General features: G+C 28.4%; 1 protein-coding gene across 1 annotated transcript in view; it reads right to left on the minus strand.

The window, feature by feature from the left end:
• Window positions 1–23,334, minus strand: part of LOC141315876 (diacylglycerol kinase delta-like) — a 50,721-nt gene that overhangs the window by 4,931 nt on the left and 22,456 nt on the right. The window contains exons 4-28 of the mRNA XM_073832717.1: window positions 22,402–22,534; window positions 22,181–22,287; window positions 19,693–19,818; window positions 19,516–19,618; window positions 17,859–18,021; window positions 17,648–17,756; window positions 15,829–15,968; window positions 15,667–15,751; window positions 14,069–14,163; window positions 13,894–13,993; window positions 13,518–13,794; window positions 11,811–11,945; window positions 11,603–11,731; window positions 11,426–11,519; window positions 11,230–11,340; window positions 9,120–9,216; window positions 8,673–8,780; window positions 8,477–8,590; window positions 6,218–6,352; window positions 5,977–6,131; window positions 4,204–4,315; window positions 4,016–4,108; window positions 1,795–1,914; window positions 439–556; window positions 214–344 (exon numbers count right to left, since the gene is read on the minus strand). Coding sequence (XP_073688818.1) covers window positions 214–344; window positions 439–556; window positions 1,795–1,914; window positions 4,016–4,108; window positions 4,204–4,315; window positions 5,977–6,131; window positions 6,218–6,352; window positions 8,477–8,590; window positions 8,673–8,780; window positions 9,120–9,216; window positions 11,230–11,340; window positions 11,426–11,519; window positions 11,603–11,731; window positions 11,811–11,945; window positions 13,518–13,794; window positions 13,894–13,993; window positions 14,069–14,163; window positions 15,667–15,751; window positions 15,829–15,968; window positions 17,648–17,756; window positions 17,859–18,021; window positions 19,516–19,618; window positions 19,693–19,818; window positions 22,181–22,287; window positions 22,402–22,534 — 3,090 coding nt within the window. The remainder of the gene's footprint in view (window positions 1–213; window positions 345–438; window positions 557–1,794; window positions 1,915–4,015; window positions 4,109–4,203; window positions 4,316–5,976; window positions 6,132–6,217; window positions 6,353–8,476; window positions 8,591–8,672; window positions 8,781–9,119; window positions 9,217–11,229; window positions 11,341–11,425; window positions 11,520–11,602; window positions 11,732–11,810; window positions 11,946–13,517; window positions 13,795–13,893; window positions 13,994–14,068; window positions 14,164–15,666; window positions 15,752–15,828; window positions 15,969–17,647; window positions 17,757–17,858; window positions 18,022–19,515; window positions 19,619–19,692; window positions 19,819–22,180; window positions 22,288–22,401; window positions 22,535–23,334) is intronic.

A 23,334-nucleotide genomic window follows, 5' to 3' on the forward strand; every position in this document is an offset into this window, starting at 1 on the left:
AATCAATTATTAAATTTCATTTTAAATCAAACTTATTGATATCACTTTTTTAATATCAATTTTAAAAAGATTAGTCTTGTCTTTATTATTTGTATTTTTTGTACTATTGTTCTTTACACTTTTTTTTCTTGCATCCCTCTTGGAAAACTCCTGGATTAAAACATAAGCAATGCATCAAATGTGTGCATCTTTTATCAGGTTGAGCGGTAATACCTTCAGGTCTCTCCTCTCCAGCTGAAGCAGCTCTGGTCCTCTGATATCGTGTCTGATGAAGATCTCCTTATACTCGGACAGACAGAGCATCTCCAACCAGACGGCCACTTCATCCACTCCCCACGTGTTCACTGCTCACAAAACAACACACGCATGTTACACTCATGCACTGTCACTGGACAAGGTCAGAGGTCAAAGGTCAAAGGTCAAAGGTCAAAGTCATACCTGGCATGTTGAGGGCGGCGCACGTCTCCTTGTTTTTGTTGTTTTTGTCCTTCTTGAATTTGGGCACTAGACGGAATTTAGCACTTCGACTGCGCTTGGAGAAATCAGACAGCTGACCCTGCAAACAAACACGCATTAGACTGGAGAACACATACACCCAAATATCCCAGAACAGGGCTCTACGCTTACTTTACTTTTTAGGAGCACTTGTGCAATCAAATTCATGATTAAACATTAGTATTAATTTAATTTAATTTAAATAATGTACTTGATTAAAGCAAACAAAAATAACATTTTATTTGAAAAACTAAAAAGTAAATACATTTGAGCAAAGAATTTTTTTTTAAATAATTAATTTTTATTAAAGTAAATATTAATTCGGTTTAAAAAAAACTGATATAAATTATTTTTTTGTTACATTTGAATAATAAAAGGTTATATACATAAATACATGTGATTTAAAATAAAAATGAATACAATAATAAGTCTATTTGGTTTACAATAAATAAATAAGCGATTGACGTAAATACATTTGTTTTAAACAGACAAGAATTGTATTTGAATTAAAGGGTATTATTTGATTTAAATAATGAAATTGATTAAAGTAAATGCATAATAAAATACATTTGTTACATTTGTTAGTTTTTTTAATAATGGATTATAATTAAAGTAAATAATAATTCAATTAATTACACAAGAATTACATTTGTAAATAAAAAGTATTAATTTAATTGAAAAAAAAACTAATTTGATTAAAGCAAACAAATGCAATTTTATCTAAACTGCTAATAAATCAATACATTTAAGTAAAATAAAAATGCTTAAATAATTTTAAATAATTAAAAATAGATATATTTTAAATACTTAATACTTTGACTTTGAAATTGATTAATACAAACAAATAAATAAAATTTGACTTAACATCTAAACAAGATTATTATATGTGATTAAAACTGAAAAAAAAAAAAAGTAAATAAAATAAACATGAACTGATTGAGAGCAAACAGATTCATGAATTCATGTTAAATATAACATTTTGAATACAGAAATAACAAATGATTTAAATAACGGAAAAGATACTTAAAAATAAAAAATAAATAAATAAATAAATCTGCCAGTAGGTGGCGGCAAGTCACGGATTTAATTACTGAATCATTCATTCATTTGATTCGTTCGAACGGCTGATTCATTCAGGAATAAAGCAAGTGGCTGTCTTTATAAACAGGAAATTGGATACTCTGAGGGAGTCAGTTGCTCCTAAATATTTTTTCAGCTGCACGCAGTACATTTCATTTGCAAATGTGAGTGAAATGGTCGCACTGTAGAGCACAGCAGAAACAGCTGGATCTGACGCACCTCGTCGTCGGCCGGGTCGATGAGCTGACTGAGCCAGCTGATGTCTGTCAGTCTGCGCAACTGCTGAGTGACTGAAGCCAATGCACCCATCAGCTGATCTTTCTGAGGAGGATCCAACTGCTACAGAAACACAGAGACAGCGCTACAATCAGAGCATGATAGACTTCAAACATTGAATTGAATCAATTCAGTGCCTATTAATGTCTCTTGAACATTAAGGCCCAGTTTCACAGACAGGGCATAGACTAAGCCAGGATTAGGCCATAATTCAATTAGGACATTTAAGTCATTTTTATAAACATGATTAGAAAAAAACATTACTGGTGTGCATCTTGAGACAAAACAAAGGCACGGATATATTTTAAGATCAATCAATGCAATTTTGTTTTAGTTGAAACAGCTCAGACTTACATTTTAGTCTAGGACTAGGCTTAAGCCTTGTATGTGAAACCGGGCCTAAGAGTATAAACCAGGTCGCTGCTAAAGCACAGATATAACTGACCCTCTGTTACTTTTCTCAGCGATGGTCAGGAGGAGACCAATCACATTTGTGGCCCTGGACCACAAAACTAGTCTTAAGTAGTTTATATTTGTAGAAATAGGCAAAAATACATTGTATGGGTCAAAATGATCGATTTTTCTTGTAAAAATCATTTGAATATTAAGTAAACATAATGTTCCATTTCCTACCGTAAATACACTACCAGTCAAATATTAATTATTTTAAAAATCAATACAATACATATGTGACCATAGACCACAAAACCAGTCATAAGGTTAAATTTTACAAAACTGAGATATAAACATCATATGCAAGCTCAATAAATAAGCTTTTTATTGATATATGGTTTGTTAGGATAGGACAATATTTGGCCGAGATACATCTATTTGAAAATCTGGAATCTGAGGGTGCAAAAAAATCAAAATACTGAGAAAATCACCTTTAAAGTTGTCCAAATTAAGTTCTTAACAATGCATATTACTAATCAAAAATTACATTTTGATATATTTATAGTAGGAATTTTACAAAAAATCTTCATGGAACATGATCTTTACTTAATTTCTTAATGATTTTTGGCATAAAAGAAAAATCAATAATTTTGATATATTTCAATAATTTTTTTATATTTAATATAATAATAATTGTGATATATTTCAATAATTTTTATATATATTTTATATATATATATATATATTTTTTTTTTTTTTTTGTGCCAAGGAATGATTCTCAGTTTGTTTTTAAGAAAAAACATTTGATTTTGTCCATGCTCTTAACTTCATCCTATGCACAATTAGTACTTGAAAAACGAAACAAATCAAATAAAAAATATATTGTATTTTTTTTTTTAAATAATTAATATTTGACGTGACTTTTTTATTTTTCACTTTTTCACTTTTTTATTTTTCAAGATGTCACTTGCTAAATTAAAAGTACAGTAAACTATAATACTATACTGTTAGATAAACTGTTATTTATATATTGATATAGTATTGTTGTTTTCCTTAATAATTTGAATTAGAGTTTTTAAAATGTACTTTTACTGTAATTTTTGTTTTATATATTAAAACTCAAACTAAACAAGAATGCCGTGGCATTTAGCTGAAATAAAATTAAGCGTGATATATATATGTAAAATTTTAATATTTCATATAGTAACGTTTTATAAGTAAATTATGTCAGTTAACGTTTATTTTATTTCAAGTTATAATTGTTTTAAATTGGTTTAACCCTGGTTAGTTGGGTATGTATGTATGTATTTATTTATTTAAAATTACTTTTATTTATTTAAATCAAATTTTACAATTTTTTTTCTTCACATTTTTTAATAACTGGAAGATAAGTGAATACCAAACATAAAACATGTAGTATACAGTACACACTTTTTTTTTTTATATTCATTTTAGTAGATCACCTTAAACATATTTTTACTCATCTTTGTGTGTTTTTTATATATTAGTTTTTTCTCTAATATTAAAATTTTATTTCAGCTTTATTTCAAATAACAACAATGCTTTTTAAAAGTTTTTGCTACTTTCTAGTCAAAAGCATGCAAGTTCCCCATAAACATTAATTTATCAAAAAGGCAATTGGCTTTGAAAGATGATGGAAAGGTTTCATTCCATCAGCTATCATGTTGAGTGATTTCTCACATACATTTTTTCTTGCAAATATTATTTCTGATACAGTAAACAGGCTCATTTCTCGGTATGATTTACTCACCAGGCACATCTTTCCCGCGAGCAGCAGTTCAGTCTCACTGTGCAGAGCTTTGACATTACTGACCATCTCCATCACCACATTACAGGTCAAACCCTACAAACACACACCACATGTCAAGGATGTTATGAAGATACCTTTATGAACCAAACTAGAGCAATTCAGCACCAGTTATTCATACACTAACTCACCCCGCTGCTTTTGGAGTTGGCGTACACCAGATCCATGGCTTTCGAGCTGGCGTTGACCGCATGAGCCAATTCCTGCTCGATAGTGTGATGAGACTGCGCCACTTCCCTGATACTAAACACAAAAATATTTAAATATTATTGCAACTTAAAATAACCGTTCACTATTTGAATATATGTTAAAATGTAATTTATTTCTATGAAGCAAATCAGAATTTTTAGCATCATTACTGCAGTCTTCAGTGTCACATTATATTCTGATTTGCTAAAAATTGCTAATATTTTAGTGGAAACTGTGATACAATTTATTTTTCAGGATTCTTTGATGAATAGAAAATTCAAAAGTAAAATATTGCTTTGACATAAGCTCAAAAGTCGAGTAAATCGCAATTCTGAGAAATATAGTTGCAATTGCGTGATATTAACTCACAATTGCATGATACAAAGTTAGAATTGCATGACATAAAGTAAGAATTGTGTGATATAAACTCACAATTGCGAGTTATAAAGTCAGAATTGCATGATATAAACTCACCGTTCTGAGAAATAGTTGCAATTGCGTGATATAAACTTGCAACTGCATGTTATAAAGTGAGAATTGGATGATATAGTCACAATTGTGAGTTATAAATTCAGAATTCCGAGATATAAACTTGTAATTCTGAGAAATGAAGACAGAATTGTGATATAAACGTGCAATTCTGAGTTATAAAGTTGCATTTGCATGAAATAAACTCACAATTCTGGGAAATAGTTGCAATTGCATGATATAAAGAGAGAATTGGATGATATAAACTCACAATTGCGAGTTATAAAGTCAGAATTGTGTGATATAAACTCACAATTCTGAGAAATAGTTGCAATTACGTCATATAAACTCATAATTTCAAGTTATAAAGTCAAAATTGCATGATATAAACTCACCGTTCTGAGAAATAGTTGCAATTGCATGATATAAAGTAACAATTGCGAGTTGTAAATTCAGAATTCCGAGATATAAACTTGTAATTCTGAGAAATGAAGACAGAATTGTGATATAAATGTGCAATTCTGAGTTATAAAGTTGCATTTGCGTGAAATAAACTCACAATTCTGAGAAATTAAGTTGCATTTGCATGATATAAACTCACAATTCTGAGAAATAGTTGCAATTGCGTGATATAAACTCATAATTGCAAGTTATAAAGTCAGAGTTGCATGATATAAACTCACCGTTCTGAGAAATAGTTGCAATTGCATGATATAAAGTCACAACTGTGAGTTATAAATTCAGAATTCCGAGATATAAACTTGAAATTCTGAGAAATGAAGACAGAATTGTGATATTCTGAGTTATAAAGTTGCATTTGCGTGAAATAAACTCACAATTCTGAGAAATAAAGTTGCATTTGCATGATATAAACTCGCAATTCTGACTTTTTTCTCGCAATTATGAGTTATAAAGTTCAGTTCTGAGGAGAAAAAAAATACTGATATGTTTGTTCACAGTTTATATCTTGCAATTCTGACTTTATTTCTCACAATGGTGCATTTATATCTCAGAGTTCTGAGAAAAAAAAATCAGAACTGTAAGATGTAAACTCGAAAGTCCAAGAAAAAAAAAAAAATCTTTTTGTGAGATTTTTTACTCTTTATTCAGTGGTGGAAACAGGCTTTCATACAAAAGAACTTCACTGTCACTTTTGAACAACTGAATGCATCCTTGCACTAAAAAAATACTAAAAATCATACAGAGCCCAAACATTTTGTACCTCACAGAAGTTAAAATCCATGTACCTGTGTATAAGTGCACCGGCCGCCTGTCCGAACAGGCTGATCTGAGAGGTCTCCTCTTCAGAAACGATCTCTGGCTGTGATGCATGCTGGGAAACCAGCCGTGGAATCTCTCCTCTCTGTTTATCCTCCCATGACTTTAAAGTGTTCTCAAACGCCTGCAAAACAGCCATATGTGAGTTGTGTTTGACTTATCCCAGAACTGCACCTCCAGTTCTCATAATGCTGTTTGTGTGGCACTGACCCGGTCTCTAGTGAGGGTTTGTGTGCGGTTCTTGTGGAGGATCCGGATGTATCCAGGTGGTTGGATCCAGGCCTCTCCATCCACCTGCACAGGTACACCTTCATCTCCCAGAATGGTGATCTTCACTGTTCGACACTGATGAGACACACACACATATGGTTACACAGTTCTAACAATAAGTCTATGGAAAGTTCTAATTTAGAATAATTAAGATTTTTTATGTTTTTGAAAAAAGTATTTTCTGCTCTCCAAGGCCGCATTTAATTGATTACAAACATGGTAAAAATTATGAAATATTTTTACAATTACAAATAACTGTTTTCCATGTGAATATCTGTTAAAATGTAATTTATTTCTGTGATCAAAGCTGAATTTTCAGCATTATTACTCCAGACTTAATTGTAAGATTTTATCAAAATATAATCTGTTGAGTTGGGAAAACTTGGTTAAGTTTTCAAACGGCTGTTTAGCTTATAAAATTCTTAATGGTCTGGGCCCACCACCTCTTAGTGAGTTTCTGAGTTTAAGATCAGAAAACAGTCGTCTCACTAGAGGAACATTTAAAAGGGACTGTGTTATTAATTTCAGGAAAACTGCTTTTAGTCAGTCTGCCTTCTCGATTAAAGCCTCGAAAGAATGGAATGACATCCCAACGTCAGTTAGAGAATTAAATAGTTATAATGAATTTCGTTCTTTTTTAAAAACTTGGCTTTTTAGCATTCAAATATGTCAACATTAATTTTTTTTCCCCTCTCTTTTGTGTTGCTTTTGGAAATTGTAGGGTTTGTTGAATTATGTTATGTTTTGATTAAATTGTTGTATTTGCATTGTATTTTTAGGTTGCCTGTTGTACATCTGGCCTAGGACTGCAGATGAAAATTAGCCTTTTGGCTAACTCTGGCATATTTTGACTTGTCATGTTAATATGCATTGTCCTTGTATTAAAAAATAAATAAATAAATAAAAAAATAGGGTTCCTACAGATACTCTAAAACTTAATTCAAACTACTTTTCAAGCACTACTTTTTGATCTCACTTATCAAACAATATCTTCTCTTTCAAATTCTAAAAAAAAAAAAGATAAATAGACAAATAAAAATATACTAATTAAACAAAATGGCAAAAATAAAGTGACGCACATGCAAAGTGTTACTACAACACTGCAAAAAAATGCTTTTCTTACTTAGAATTTTTGTCTTGTTTCCAGCCAAAAAATCTAAAACCTCTTAAATTAAGATGATTTTCTAGACAAGCTAAAATTGTTTTCAGAAAAAATAAGTCAAAATTAAGTGAGTTTTTGCTTAAAACAAGCAAAAGATTATTTTACTTATCTCACTGGTAGATTACTTAGCCTATTCTAAAATCACTTAATTTTGACTTTTTTTTACTGAAAACAAGACAATTTTTACTTGTCTAGAAAATCCTTCCTGATTTAAGAAATTTTAGATATTTTGTCTGGAAACTATTACACTGAAAAAAAAAATGCTTTTCTTACTTGGAAAAGTAAGAAGCTTTTTACAGTGTAGTTGTTTCAAGCCAAAATAGTCTTAAATCTAGAAGGATTTTCTAGGAAAGCAAAAATTATTAGTTAAAAGTGAGTTTTTAATTGAAACATGCTAAATAATCTACAAATGGGTAAGCACACACTGCAAAAAATGCTTTTCTTACTTAGCTTTTTTGTCTTGTTTTCAGCCAAAATATCTAAAAATTCTTAAATCAAGAAGTATTTTCTAGACAAGTAAAAATGATTGTCTTGTTTTCAGAAAAAACAACTCAAAATTAAGTGAGTTTTTGCTTAAAACAAGCCAAAAAATCTGCCAATGGGGTAAGAAAAAAAAACTTTTTTCAAACAGAAAACAAGATTATTTTTCTTACCCCATTGGCAGATAATTTTGCTTGCTTCAAGCAAAAATGCACTTAATTTTGACTTTTTTTTTCTGAAAACAAGACAGGAATTTTTACTCATCTAGAAAACCCTTCTTGATTTAAGAATTTTTAGATATTTTGGCTGGAAACAAGACAAAAAAATCTAAGCTAGATAAGCATTTTTTGCAGTGCAATAATATAGTTGTCTGCTTGAAATAAAATTATTTTGCTTAAATAATCAGAAGCGGAAAATTTGGTTCAATAATCAGAAACATTTCTGATTATTATCAATGTTGAAAACAGTTGTGCTGCTCCAGTTGTGTTTTTACTCAATTTGGGATCAAATAAATGCAACCTTGGTGAATGTGTGTGTAATTCAAAGCGTGTTTGTACCTGTGCGATACGGTGGTGTTGTAGATTGATAACTCTAGAAACAGCCATCTGCATGCTGCCGAACACAGCCACCACCTCCAGGATCTTATCATCAAACGACGGCGCCGTGAATGTCTGGAAACAAACACACATTTCATAACAAGCATTTCCATATTTCACACACTTAAACACACAGGAAGTTGTGGTACAAACATACATCATCCTCTTTAGTTCCGCCCCAGAAGTTTGTTCCTCCTGCGTAACTGGGAATATTCAACACAGCAATTCCCTGGAGACTGGGAAGAGGAATTGGCCTCCCGTCACACTATAAACACAGAGGTCAGATATGATTAACCTTATAACATGTACATACACACACACACACACTTAGCACTTATCTAAATGGGGATATTACATAGACTTCCACACATTTTAGAACCTAAGCCTATCTCTAACCCTCACAGAAAACTTTCTGCATTTTTATAAGTTCAATAAAACTTTGTTTACTTTATTTTTATACCATTTTTACAAATGAGGACATCCCCAAAGGGAGGTTTTTGGAGATTTTATCAGGTTTTGCTGACTTTTGGGTACAAATTGTCCCCAAAATATGGTTAAATAGGTACAAATACACACACACACACACACACACACACAGACTGACCTCCAGCAGAACTCTCTGTTCCAGGTTCTTATACGTTCTGTGCAGAAGTTCTTTGGTTCCCAGGACCCCATACCACATCATGTTTTTAGTGCGACTCCTAAACACACACACATAGACTTATATGAATGATTTAATTCCATCGTAGACTTCCATATTTTTCTATCAGGTTACAAATATTTGTGACCCTGGACCACAAAACCAGTCTTAAGTCGCTGGGGTATATTTGTAGCAATAGCCCAAAATACATTGCATGGGTCAAAATTATTGATTTTTCTTTTATGCCAAAAATCATTAGGAAATTAAGTAAAGATCATGTTCCATGAAGATTTCTGTAAAATTCCTACTGTAAACATATCAAAAAGTAATTTTTGATTAGTAATATGCATTGTTAAGAACCTAATTTGTACAACTTTAAAAGTGATTTTCTCAGTATTTTGATTTTTTTGCATCCTTAGATTCCAGATTTTCAAATAGATGTATCTCGGCCAAATATTGTCCTATCCTAACAAACCATACATCAATAGAAAGCTTATTGATTGAGCTTTCATATGATGTAAACATCTCAGTTTTGTAAAATGTAACCTTATGACTGGTTTTGTGGTCCAGGGTCACATTTTACATCCTAACCTCTAAGGTCTCCTTTCATCAAGACCCAAACTTTTTTAAACAGAGGGCAAAAAAAATCTAATTTGATTGAATTTTCTTTGGGTCAGAAGTAAATGTTGCATTATACCTATTATATAGCATGTTATACAACATATATTAAAATATAGAGATTAAAAAAAATGTAATAATTAAAACAAAATTGTAAAATATTTTCGAAATGTTTAAATTATTTCGCTCACATTCAACGCAAAAATAAAATAAAAATGTTAAAACAAAAATGTAAATTAGAAATTAAGACATCATTTACTTTCACCTTCTCTTGTAAAATATATTTAATATTTCTGCATGTTTAAAAAAAAATCTTCAGAAAAATGCTTTAAACATGAACTGTTAATGGTTTAATTTCTACCAGTATAGAAGTCTAAAACACACATTATTCTTTCATAATAAATACAGTTATATGCACTTTTATAGCAGTTATTATAGTTTTATGTTAATAAGCATTTATTTATTTTTTTAAAATAAGCTTCAAACAAAGATTTATGAGAATGCACTATAATACTACAGAAACACAATAATACATTTAATGTATTATTTATTTCTTCAACAATTGCCTTTGTAAATCTAGCAGTTTCTTATACTGCAATTAAAAAAATAAATAATAATAATAATTTATATTTTGTATATACATTTACACTACCATTTACAAATTTAGGGATCGGTACATGTGTGCTATTTTTTAAAGAAATGATACTTTTATTCAGCAAACATCCATTAAATAGATCAAAAGAGTCAGAAAAGATATTTAGAATGTTAAAAAAAATTATGTTTCAAATAAATGCAGTTCTTTTGAACTTTCTATTCAAATAATTCTGAAAATTCTAAAAAAAAAAAAAAAAATTAAATGGTTTATCAAAATTGTATTTTACTATTACTATATATGTATTTTATTGACAGATGACATTTATATCTTTATTTTATTTTACAAATAATTCTGAAAATTCTAAAAAAAAAAAAAAAATTAAATGGTTTATCAAAATTGTATTTTACTATTACTATATATGTATTTTATTGACAGAAGACATTTATATCTTTATTTTAGTTTACAAATAATTCTGAAAATTCTAAAAAAAAAAAAATTAAATGGTTTATCAAAATTGTATTTTACTATTACTATATATGTATTTTATTGACAGAAGACATTTTTATCTTTATTTTATTTTACTCATTTTAAAACAATAATAATTTTAATGAGCAGCAAATCAGCTATTAGAATGTTAGAATGATTTCTAAAGGATCATGTGACACTGAAGACTGCAGCAATGATGCTGAAAATTCAGCTTTGATCACAGAAATAAATTACATTTGACAATATATTCACATAGAAAACAGTTATTTGAAATTGTAAAAATATTTCATAATTTTCATGTTTTTACTGCAACCTTGGTGAGCAAAAGACACTTTCAAAAGTGTTTGTGACGATATATTTGATGTTTTCACGTACCTGCATTTCTCTGGATGCTCGTCACGTTTGTTGTTGAAGTCCAGAGAGATTTTGGCATCCAGACCGATCCCGAAATAATTATTCATCACACATTTCTCTGTGTACAGATCCCTGAAACACAGAGAGGCACTTTCCCATCAGCTTCTGCCCTAAAATTCATCAGCTGACAGTCAAACAAACAGAAACAACAACTCACAAGTTCTCCGGATCACAGCTGAAAGGATCAGCGCTGACCAACAGCCTGGTGATCACCGAACCACTGAAAGAGCCTGAAACACCTGCTCTGAGACCTGCACACACAAACACACAACATGAGCCTCTGACCAACAGCAAAACCTCTGCCATTCCCTTCTATAAAGACTGCTGCTCTTACTTGGGTAGAGGATTTTAGAGTTCAGCATGGGCATGTTCTCTCTACTTCCCGTCTGAGCAGGAAGTGAGGCAGAGCTGCCAATGGACAGGCTTCCTTTACTGATGAGCTTCTCGCATGGAGTCTTAGACGCTGAGGTAGACAAAGAAAATTAGTAAACGTGTGTAGATGTGTTTTACTAACGTGTCTGTATGCGTTTGAAGCGTCTCACCTCGTCTGCTGGCTCTCGCTCTGTTACTGTATGAAGACTGTAGGGATAATGTTTCTGAACCATCGTCCTCTTCTTCTTCCTCCGCCGGGAGTGTAGGCAAACCCACCTCTGTTTGAGCGTTCTGTTCATCCACCGCTGAAAGACGAGATCACATACATGTGAAATCTTTAGTTTTGAACTAGAATTAATTTTATACAAACGTAAAAATATAAAAAATATATATATAATTCAAAAGTTAATTATTTAAATGAATAATTTTAATTACTTAATACATAATTATTACATAATATTTACATCTTTACGTATCGATATAATTCTTAATGTAAAAAATTAAATATGTAAAATGTATGTAAAATGGCTTTGGATTTGCTTTATTAGCTTTGGTTTGTTTTTATGGCAGCAAATTGCTCTAGAATTTTGTGATTATGTATTAATAAGACTAGAACAGTAAATGTTAATATTAAACCATTTAAAATTAAAACTTCAATGTAAAACAAAAAAATATAATAATAATTTAATTTGTATTCATTTTACACAACTGTGAAATTAGAAAATAAAATAAAATTAGAAAAATAAAATAAAATAAAATAAAATAAAATTTGAAAAACAAATAAAATTTGATGTGTTTGTTTTTATAGCAGCAAATTGCACCAGAATTTCGTGATTATTTGTTAATAAAAAAAAAAATTAATAAAACATAAATAAATAAAATAAAATAGCTTTGGATTTGCTGTCTTTGTTTTTATAGCAGCAAATTGCTCCGGAATTTCATGATTTAAAAAAAATAAAAAATAAAATAAATAAAATGAAATGAAATAAAATAAAATAATAAAATAAAATGAAATAAAATAAAATAAAATAAAATAAAATAGCTTTGGATTTGCTGATTGTTTTATGGAAGCAAATTGCTCCGGAATTTCATGATTTAAAAAAAAATAAAAAAAAAAATAAAATAAAATAAAATAAAATAAAATAAATGAAATGAAATGAAATGAAACAAAACAAAACAAAATAAATAAATAAATAAATAAAAATAGCTATGGATTTGCTGTGTTTGTTTTTATGGCAGCAAATTGCTCTAGAATTTTGTGATTATATATTAATATGACTAGAACAGTAAATGTTAATATTAAACCATTTAAACTAAAAAAAATACAATGATTTAATTTTATTTGTATTACTTTTATACAACCGTGAAATTATAAAATAAAATAAAATAAAATTAAATTAAATAAGCAGCAAATTGCTCCAGAATTTCGTGATTATATGGTAATAAAATAAAATAAAATAAAATTAGAAAAATAAAATAAAATAAATTTAAATAGCTTTGGATTTGCTGTGTTTGTTTTTATGGCAGGAAATTGCTCCGGAATTCCATGATTATATGTTAATAAAGTAAAATAAGTAAAATAAAATAAATTAAATTAAAAAAGCTTTGGATTTGCTGTGTATGTTTTTATTTTTTTATTTATTTGCTTCAGAATTTCGTGATTATATATTAATATGACTACAGTAAATATTTTTTTTTTATTATTATTATAATATTGTAATGTATAATAATAATAATGATTATTATTTAGTAATTTGAATTAAATTACATTTATTTTGTTACTCCATTTTTCTGCATGTCTAAATGATTGAATTCATACAAATGTAACAATTGAATTCAATTTAATTTAATGTCATTTCCTCCAAAAGTACCGCTACCTTTCTCGGTGTGTTCAATGATTTGTCTGATGGCTTTCTTCAGACTGTTGGCACGAAGCATCAGCTGCTCTCTGGGTTTGAAGATGGCGGCAGGCGGTCGAGGCGAACAAGGAGCAGTGACTGTGGGCGGGGCAGTGGGCGGAGCCAGAACCACACCCTCCCCATCCACCTGTTCCTCAGCGATGGTGGGCGGCGGAGCAGACATCACACTGCTGGCCTGAGCTTCATCATTAAGCGTTTTCAGTAAGGAGTCCAACTTCTCTTTAAGCACACAACACTGCACACAAAAACATCCTGAGTCACTCAGCCAATCACAGGACACTCCCAACAGCCAATCATAAAACAGCAAGTCATCCAACAGCCAATCACAGCTGACCTTTTTAGCCATGGCCTCTGATTCTTCTAAGTTTTCAGTGTTTTTCTCGTAAGCACGTCCAACTTTTGCAACAAAGTCTTTTACTGTCTCACACAGGACTCTGAAAAACACGATTTTAGATAAACAACCAGCAAGAATACGCATGAACAGAAATGCTCACATATACAGTACATACTTGGCAGAGGAAATAACCACAGAGTGCTGGTCAGATGTCAGGATTTTAGAGAGATGAGCAGCAACTGAGTCCTCATAGGTCAGAATGTGCTGCACCTTAAACAAAACAGCCAATCAGAAGAGAGGGAAAAAAAAGAACATCCAATCAGAACAGAGGAAATGTGGAACAGCCAATCAAAACAGAGGAAACAGAAAGTGCTACATGATGTACTGATTATTTAATTGTAAATAAATAAATAGTGGAAAAAGGTTATCAAAAACTAAATTACAACTGTTTATGGTGTAAGAAACCTTGACTAACATTATAATTGAAAAAAAAATGTGATTACATATTAATATGACTATTAAGTAGATATTATTATTTTTATTATAGTTATTATTATAACTAATATTAATATGATTATTATTATTAAATAAAATATCTAACTAAATTATATATCTATTATTAAATTAAATATCTAACTTATTTTATTTGTATTAATTTTATACAACTATGAAAATAAAATAAAATAAAAGATCAGATAAAATAAAATAGCTTTGGATTTGCTGTGCTTGTTTTTAGGGCAGCAAATTGCTCCAGCATTTAGTGATTATATATTAATATAACTAGCAGTAAATATTAATGTTTTTATTACGTAATTATTATTAGTAATACATTAAATATAAAATTAAATAAAACATTTCCATTGTAAAAATTTTATATAAAACAAAAACTATAAAAAAAAAATATTTTTTACAACTGTGAAATTATCATAGTTAATAGTCTAATTAAAGTTTAAAAAACAAAATGCATGTGCAACAATTTAATAATCAATTTTGGCACATTTAGGGCCCTATAAAATTCTTTTTTTTTTTTTTTTTTTCAAAATTCAGTTTTAACTACATTAATATATTTTTAATAATAATAATAATAATAATTTATTTTATTAATAATAATACAGTTTTAATTCTTCTGAATTTATTATTTAATAATACAAATTTATTGCCAAAAATGGCAGCAATAAAATAAAATATCTATAAAATAGATTTAGATTTTCTGTGCTTGTTTTAGTGTTTTTAGTTTTGTGATTATATATTAATATAACTATGAGAACAATTAATAATACTTTTATTTTATTTAATAAATCTTTATTATTGTTACTAAATAAAAATATTATTATTGTAATATTTTACTGTAAAACTAAAATTATAATAATACCTTAATTTTCAAAGTACAACTGTGAACTTAAAATATTTAATTAAAATATTTTAAATTATTTATTAATTTATTTTAGTGCATATATTTATTTAATTAAATCGCAACTAATCCCTTGAGATTAGTTATAATTATTGAATAATTAATAACTGCACATTCAGTTTTATTCTGATTAATAATGCAACCATACTTTAAAGTATACAGTATATATTTAAACTATTTATACTATTATAGAATTTAATATAACTTTTAAATGAACTTTTATTGTTATATTAACATTATATTTTGAATTCAGTATTTTTGCATTGTGCTCGTGACATGTTTATAAGCTTTTTTCTATTACATATAATTAAGAAAATGTCTATTTATACACACACAGCAGCATTAAACATGATCACTGTTACCTCCGAGTCCTCACTACAGTCCTCTGTTACCGTGGAGCTGGAGTGTTGCCGTGGTAACTTGGTCTCGTATACCATAATACTCCATCTAGAAGAAATCAAGGTGTTTAAATGTTTGTGAAGGACAGAAACAGACTGCGACAGTCACTTCAAACACACACTGACCTGTCCAGCATCTTAGTACTGGCTCTCTCTAGTTTCTCCAGTATCTGCGGTAACTGCGTGTCGTCGTCACACGCCGAGCCCCACCCCAAAACTCTCGCCAGGTCATTTCCTGTTCCCAGAGGAAGTACGCCAAGCTGGCACTGCCAAGCGAACACACAAACACACACGTCAATGCTCTTCCTGACTTAAACCTGTTACTCAAACAGTAGAGCTTGGATAAAGATGAGTTTGATTTCCAGGGAATGCATGAACTGAGAAAAAGCAAACGATAAATGCAAAATTGCTTTGGATGAAAATAATTGGTAAATGCATAAATGTTAATGCTAAAAATATATATAAATAAACACAGAGCTTACTTTCAGGCATGCACAAAAAAATCCACCACCAGAAGGCAGTATAAGCAAAGAAACTGTGTCTGAAACTCCATTGTCTTTCATATTATGCCATATTTATGGCCCTTTGACATAAGTTTTTTTTTTTTCCTTAGCAATTTTTGTTTTTCATTTCCAAAATTCTGCTTTAATTGCATTAATATATTTTTAATCACATTAATTATTATTATTATTATTATTTAATCATTTTAATCACATTTTGTATTTCAACTTTTCTGGATTCAATTTTAATACTTTAAAGTTTAAAAAAACAAAAAGCATGTGTAAATAATTGAATTCATACAAATTTAACAATTTAATATTTCATTTTGGCTCATTTAGGGCCCTATAAAATCCATTTATTTTTTACATTATTATTAATAATAATATTTTTATTATTAATAATAAAAACAATATTTTAATAATAATAATAATAATAATAACAATTATTATTATTATTATTATTTAGTCATTTTAATTAAATTCAATTTATTTTGAATTAAAGTTTTTATGGATTCCATTTTGATGGTATAATTCAAGTTTAAAAATCAAAAATACAAAAATTTTATTACCAAAAAATTGCAGTAATCAAAACAAATTTACAATTTCTGTGTTTTAATTTGCATGAATATATTTTAAGTCATAATTATTATTATTATTTAATTTAAGGCCCCATATTCCATTTGTCAATTTTAATTCTGTTTTAATTGCATTAATAAATTTGTAATAATAATAAAAAAATAAAATAATAATAATTATTATTATTATTAATAATAATATTTTTAAATAATAAAAATAATCATTATTATTATTATTATTTAATCATTTTAATTCAATTTAATTTATTTGTATTCAAATTTTTATGGATTCCATTTTAACGGTATAAGTTTAAAAATTAAAATAATAACATTTTATTACCAAAAAAAGGGAGCAATAAAAAGAAATTTACAAAAGAATGTGTTTAATTGCATTAATATATTTTTTAATCATAATTATTATTTAATCATTATATTTTAATATAATTGATTTAAAAAAAATGGACTCTGCTTTAATAGTTTAATTAAAGTAAAACAAACAAAAAAAAAACTGTAAATAATTAAATTCATACAAATGTAACATTTAATCATTCATTTTGGCACAGTTAGGGCCCTTTATTTTTTTCCCCAAATTCCATTTTATTTTTCAAAATTCTGTTTTAATTGCATTAATATATTTATAAAAAAAAAAAAAAAAAAATTATATATATATATATATATATATATATATATATAATAAAATTATTTTAATTTATTTTTTAATTTATTATTTTTGTAATGGTTTAATTAAAGTTAAAAAATCAAAAAGCATGTCTAAATTATTGAATTCATACAAATTAATTAACATTTTACAATAATAGGGCAGATATTTATTTATTTTTTCAGAAATTCTGCCAAATAATTTAACTGTACCTGTTTGTGTAAAGTCAGAGCATCTATCTCTGATAAAACCCATCCCACGCTGCCGTCTCCTCCACAAACCAGAATACGAAACGTATCGAACTTCTGAAACAGACGCAAGCTGCGACAGACACACAAGCACAGGTAAAGAAGTCAGTGAACAAATACCAAACCCAGAAATATTGATTTCTATTGTCTTTTCTGTTTTAAAGGTATGTTTTACCCCAGATGTGGGCCTCCGTTCATCAGATCGAACACTTGTGCGGGATTCAACAGCTGCTTAAAGCGCCGCAGAAACTTCACGCCTTGATTATCTCCACTTTTACTGTTCACAAACACTAATAACGGGCTTGTGCAGGTCGGAGGACACGTCGCCTTCCAGAACCCTAGAAACACACACACAAACAGAAGAGATGTTTACTTTTTACAGTGTTATTGCAGTATTATTTATAGGGTAACACTTTACAATAAGATCGCATTAGTAAACATTCGTTAACATGAACTAACAATAAAAAATATATGTAAATAATTTTTGATTTAGCTTTTTTTTTTTTTTTTAGTAAGTTTTAGTTTTAGTAAGTCGTTTTAATCTTGTTTTGTGTGGTCTAGTTAGGCAGGGTTATTATCTTTAGGTAAAACATTTTACATTCATTTTTATATTTTCATTTATTTACAATTTCATTTATTTATTGGACATTTTAGTAATTGTTATATATTTTTGTGATTTATTTAGTTTTTGGTTTTGGGATTTTATTACAAAGTGTTAAAATTTACATTAGCATTACAGTATTTATTAATATTTTTGATTTAGCTTTTATTTTTATATTTTCAGTTTTTTAATTTTATTTATTTTCAGCATTTTATTTTCAATTTTAGTAGGTAGTTTTAATTTAGTTTTGTGCTTTTGTCACTTTTATTAGTTGTTTATTTAGTCTTTATACATTCACACAGTATTACAGAATTGATTTATATTTTTAAATTTAGATTTAATTTCATATTTTTATATTTCATTTTAGTTTTTCTTTGATGTGCTTTTGTCTTTTTTTAGCTTTTGATTTTTTTTATATTTCTATTTAGCATTCATTTATTTTTTATTTCAGTTTAAGTTTTATAGTTTTGTAAAGTGTTATCATTTACATTTATTTAGAATTAGCTTTTAATTTTCTTTATAATAAACTAGAAAATAAAATTACATTTTATATTTTAGTTTTAATGTTATGTGCTTTTGTCCTTTTTTTACCTTTATATAATATATAATATATACGATTTGTATAATAAACTTGAAACAAAACAATGTTTTATATTTAATTTTATGTTTTATGTTTTTTTTGTCATTTTAGTTTTAATTTTATGTGCTTATGTCTTTTCTTAGTTTTTGATTTTTTTAATATTTAGCATTCATTTATTTTTATATTTAAGTTTTAGTAATTTTAGTACTTTAACAAACAAAACATTTTTTAGTTCTTAATAATTTCTACCAAGTTTTTCATCTAATATGTACATATTATTCCAGCTTCATTTCAATAAACTAATATGATTTTTTAGTTTTACCTTACTTTTACTTTCTTTACTTTATTGTATTTTTTTTTTACCATTTACATGGTAAATATGATTTTTTTTTTACCTCACAACAATTGCTTTAACAATTATTTTTATGTTTGGTAGGCTGAATATCAACACTAAATCAAGTTGAATCTTCAGTCTAAAGCATCTGCGTACTATTTTTGACATAATGCCATAATTGGTCATTTCTGAGCGCTGATTTGGATACAAGTTATTTCTGACATAGAGCTCTGATTGGATGTTTCCATGAGACGGCTCATTCTGAGAGAACATTCTGATTGGTTGTTGGTGAGGGATGGTTCTGATTGGACGCTCACCGTCTGAGTCGATGCTGTTGAGGGCGGTGGGTGGAATCACAGAGACTTTACACTGACCCAGCGGGCACTTTGGAGAGAGCTGGTCTTTGCACCCAGCATGCACCTGGACGAAATTATTGTCATTTATTAAACATGTAGAAAACAAAAATGAAGAAAACGTGATTTGAATGCACTCACCATGGCTTTGCACCATAAACAGCGCCAGTCCTGTAGTCTCAGGACGCTGCCGCAGGTTTTATCGCACACGGTGCATTTGGCGCTGACGGGCAGATTCCCCTCCAGCCACTGATGAGGCATCGAGATCTACACAGTTTACAAAGCCGTTAATTACAGGATGACTAATCAGTCCAGATGGTAAATGAGCTTCTTACACAATAAGGAAACTCATAAGATGCTGATTTCCTGCATGCACCACACATGCGTTTCTACTCTAAAACAGGCATGGAAATGCATAGCAGAAGCATTGATGAAATACTGAATACTGAATTAAATAAGCATGTTGCTATGCATGAAATGCAATGTATTTGGCTAAAAGACGACACTTAAGAAAGAAATAATAATGTAGCCTTTTTTTGGTACAGATTTATGCACCTAAAATGCCGTCTACTTAGGCAGGGTTATTATCTTTAACTAAAACTGTTAAAAAATTGTTAATTAAATTTAAGATTAAATAAAATTAAGCGTAAATATTAGATGGAAAACTTAATTAGAAATGTTACCTTGGCCCAAATAAAATAAGCTTAAGATGAAGCACTAAAATTGCTCACTGAAAATAAATTAAATTAAAACTAAATTATTTCAAAAAGGTGATATAAAACCAAATGTGTTGAATAGTATTTTAATATTAAAATATTTTTAAAAATTGTAATATTATTATATATATGAAGAGTTAATTGGCAAAATCTAAATTTTTAACAATTTTCAAAAATCACGTTTTTTCATTGTGTATTTGGGCTATTTTAATTGAAAAACAACAAACAAAAACAGCTAACTAACACAATAAAAATATGATAACACAATAAAAAATAGGATTTTTGAAAAACTGAGTTATCTGTTTTTACAAAAAAAAAATATATATATCTATATATATATAGATATATATGTATGTATATGTTTATTATAAAAAAAAGTTAAATCTTGAGATCTTAATAAAATAAAATTTTAATTAAAATCTAAAACTAAATAACAAAGCCAAAATACATTTTGAAATGTTTTAATTTTAGATTTTTTAAAACAGTTGAAATATTTAATTGGAACCAGCTGAAGTAGGTTTAAAGAATTACAATTATTAACTGGAAATAAACAAAAACTAAAGCTAAAATTGAAATTTTTTATGTAATATTTTATATATAACTATACTAAATTGAAATAAAAAATAAATCTAAATTATTAAATAAATAGTGATATAAAACCAAATGTGTTAAATAGTATTTTAATTTAAAAAATATTACAAAAAAGTTTTTCTTATTATTACATATAATATATAAAAACATGATAACAACGATTTTTGAAAAAAAGGGGTTATCTGTTTTTGAAAATAAACTCTTCATACACACACATTATAAAAAAGTTAAAATTTAAAATAAATTAAAAATGTAAATCTAAATTTAAATCTAAATACGAATCTAAAATACATTTAGAAATGCTTTAAATTTAAAATTTAAAAAAGATTTAGAAATATTTCCTTAGAACCAGCTGAATAGGTTTGAAGCATTAAAATTATTAACTACAAATAAATTAAAAACCAAAGCTAAAACTGAAACACAAAATAAATCTAAACAGTAATATTGAAATAACAATGCTACAAATAATGAATAAAACTGTTAAAAAACATTTGTGTTAATTAAAACAAAGCAGATGCCTAGGCAATCAATATAAATGTATGTTTAAGTACTAAAATGATTACAAGGAAATAAATAAAACCTAAGACCAAAATAAAAATAGACCAGTAACCATCAATAGAAAATAGAAAATAGCATAAAAATGACTAAAAAAGAAAACTAACAATATAAAAATAAAAGCTAATTCAAAATGTTAATAAATCTAGTAGATAAAAAGATGTCCTAAGACAAGAACGGGTATTGTTTTGGTTTTAGGAGATTTTAGGAGAACTTAAATGAAAGGTTTTGATCCACTTCAAATGTTGACTACTGTATAATAGTAAATGTGACCCTGGACCACAAAACCAGTCTTAAGTCGCTGGGGTATATTTGTAGCAATAGCCAAAAATACATTGCATGGGTCAAAATAATAGATTTTTCTTTTATGCCAAAAATCATTAGGAAATTAAGTAAAAATCATGTTCCATGAATATGTTTTGTAAAATTCCTACTATAAATATATCAAAATGTAATTTTTGATTAGTAATATGCATTGTTAAGAACTTAATTTGGAGAACTTTAAAGGTGATTTTCTCAGTATTTTGATTTTTTTGCACCCTTAGATTCCAGATTTTCAAATAGATGCATCTCGGCCAAATATTGTCCTATCCTAACAAACCATACATCAATAAAAAGCTTATTTATTGAGCTTTCATATGATGTATATATCTCAGTTTTGTAAAATTTAACCTTATGACTGGTTTTGTGGTCCAGGGTCACATATAAACAATTTTAAACTTATACTGGAACAGAGCTAGGTTTGTTTTTGCATGAATAGCACTCACCCCATCTTCATCCTCCAGGATGTCTTTGCCGATAGAGGCCAGCGTCGTCCATTTGCAGTTATTAGTTGCTCTGACCGCACAACGTTTGTGAGCCTTGAACTTACACACTGCACAACAGAGAATGAAGTCAAGTTAACAAACAAGTCAGCACTTAATTGCATTCTAACCATACATCTAATTATGCTACATCAAATCAGAATGCATTGTGAACAGTGACAGACCTTCGCAGGACAGTCCGTGAGACGTGACTCCAGACAGAGCCTCCCGACAGACGTTACAGTACGTGGGGCGAGCGTGGGAACAGGCGTACCAGTTATGCATCCCAGAGAAATGATCCATACTGAACTGAGTGGACTACAGCAGAGAAACAGACATTACAAAAGATTCCATTTGAAATAAATGCTGTTCCTTTGAACTTTCAGTTCATTATAGAATCCTGAAAATACAATGTATCAATTTCAAACTAAATGTTTCTTGAGCAGCAAATAGTAGAATGATTTCTGAAGGATCATGTGACACTGAAGACTAAGTAATGATGCTGAAAATTCAGCTTTGATCACAGAAATAAATTACATTTAAACATATATTCACATAGATAATAGTTGTTTTGAACTGTAATAATATTTAACCATTTTTACTGCATTTGTGATCAAACAAATGCAGCGTTGGTGAACAGAAGGGCTTTATTTAAAAAATATTTAAAAATCTTTTTGACCCCAAAATTTTTGTTTATCAAAATAAAACTGAAATAAAATTAAATATAAATATTAGATGGAAAACTTAAACCGAACAATAATTAGAAATGTTGCCTTGTCAACTAACTGAAATAAATTTAAGATTAAGCACTAACATTACATATTTAAAATAAACAGTAAAACTCAAAAATTAATACTAAATAGTAATGATATCTAAAACATAATAACAAAAATGTAAAATAAAACTATCAAAAGAAGGCAATTCAAACTATTAATAAAAACTATACTAATATATATGTGACCCTGGACCACATATTTGCAGTAGTCAAAAATACATTGTATGGGTTAAAATGACCCTTTATGACTGGTTTTGTGGTCCAGGGGTCACATATAATAATACCAAAATAACACTGGAACAGGGCTGAATGGTAGTGTTTATTATTCAAAGTAATATTTTCA

Source organism: Garra rufa, unplaced genomic scaffold (genome assembly GCF_049309525.1).
Source record: "Garra rufa unplaced genomic scaffold, GarRuf1.0 hap1_unplaced_040, whole genome shotgun sequence".
Lineage (NCBI taxonomy): Eukaryota > Metazoa > Chordata > Actinopteri > Cypriniformes > Cyprinidae > Garra > Garra rufa.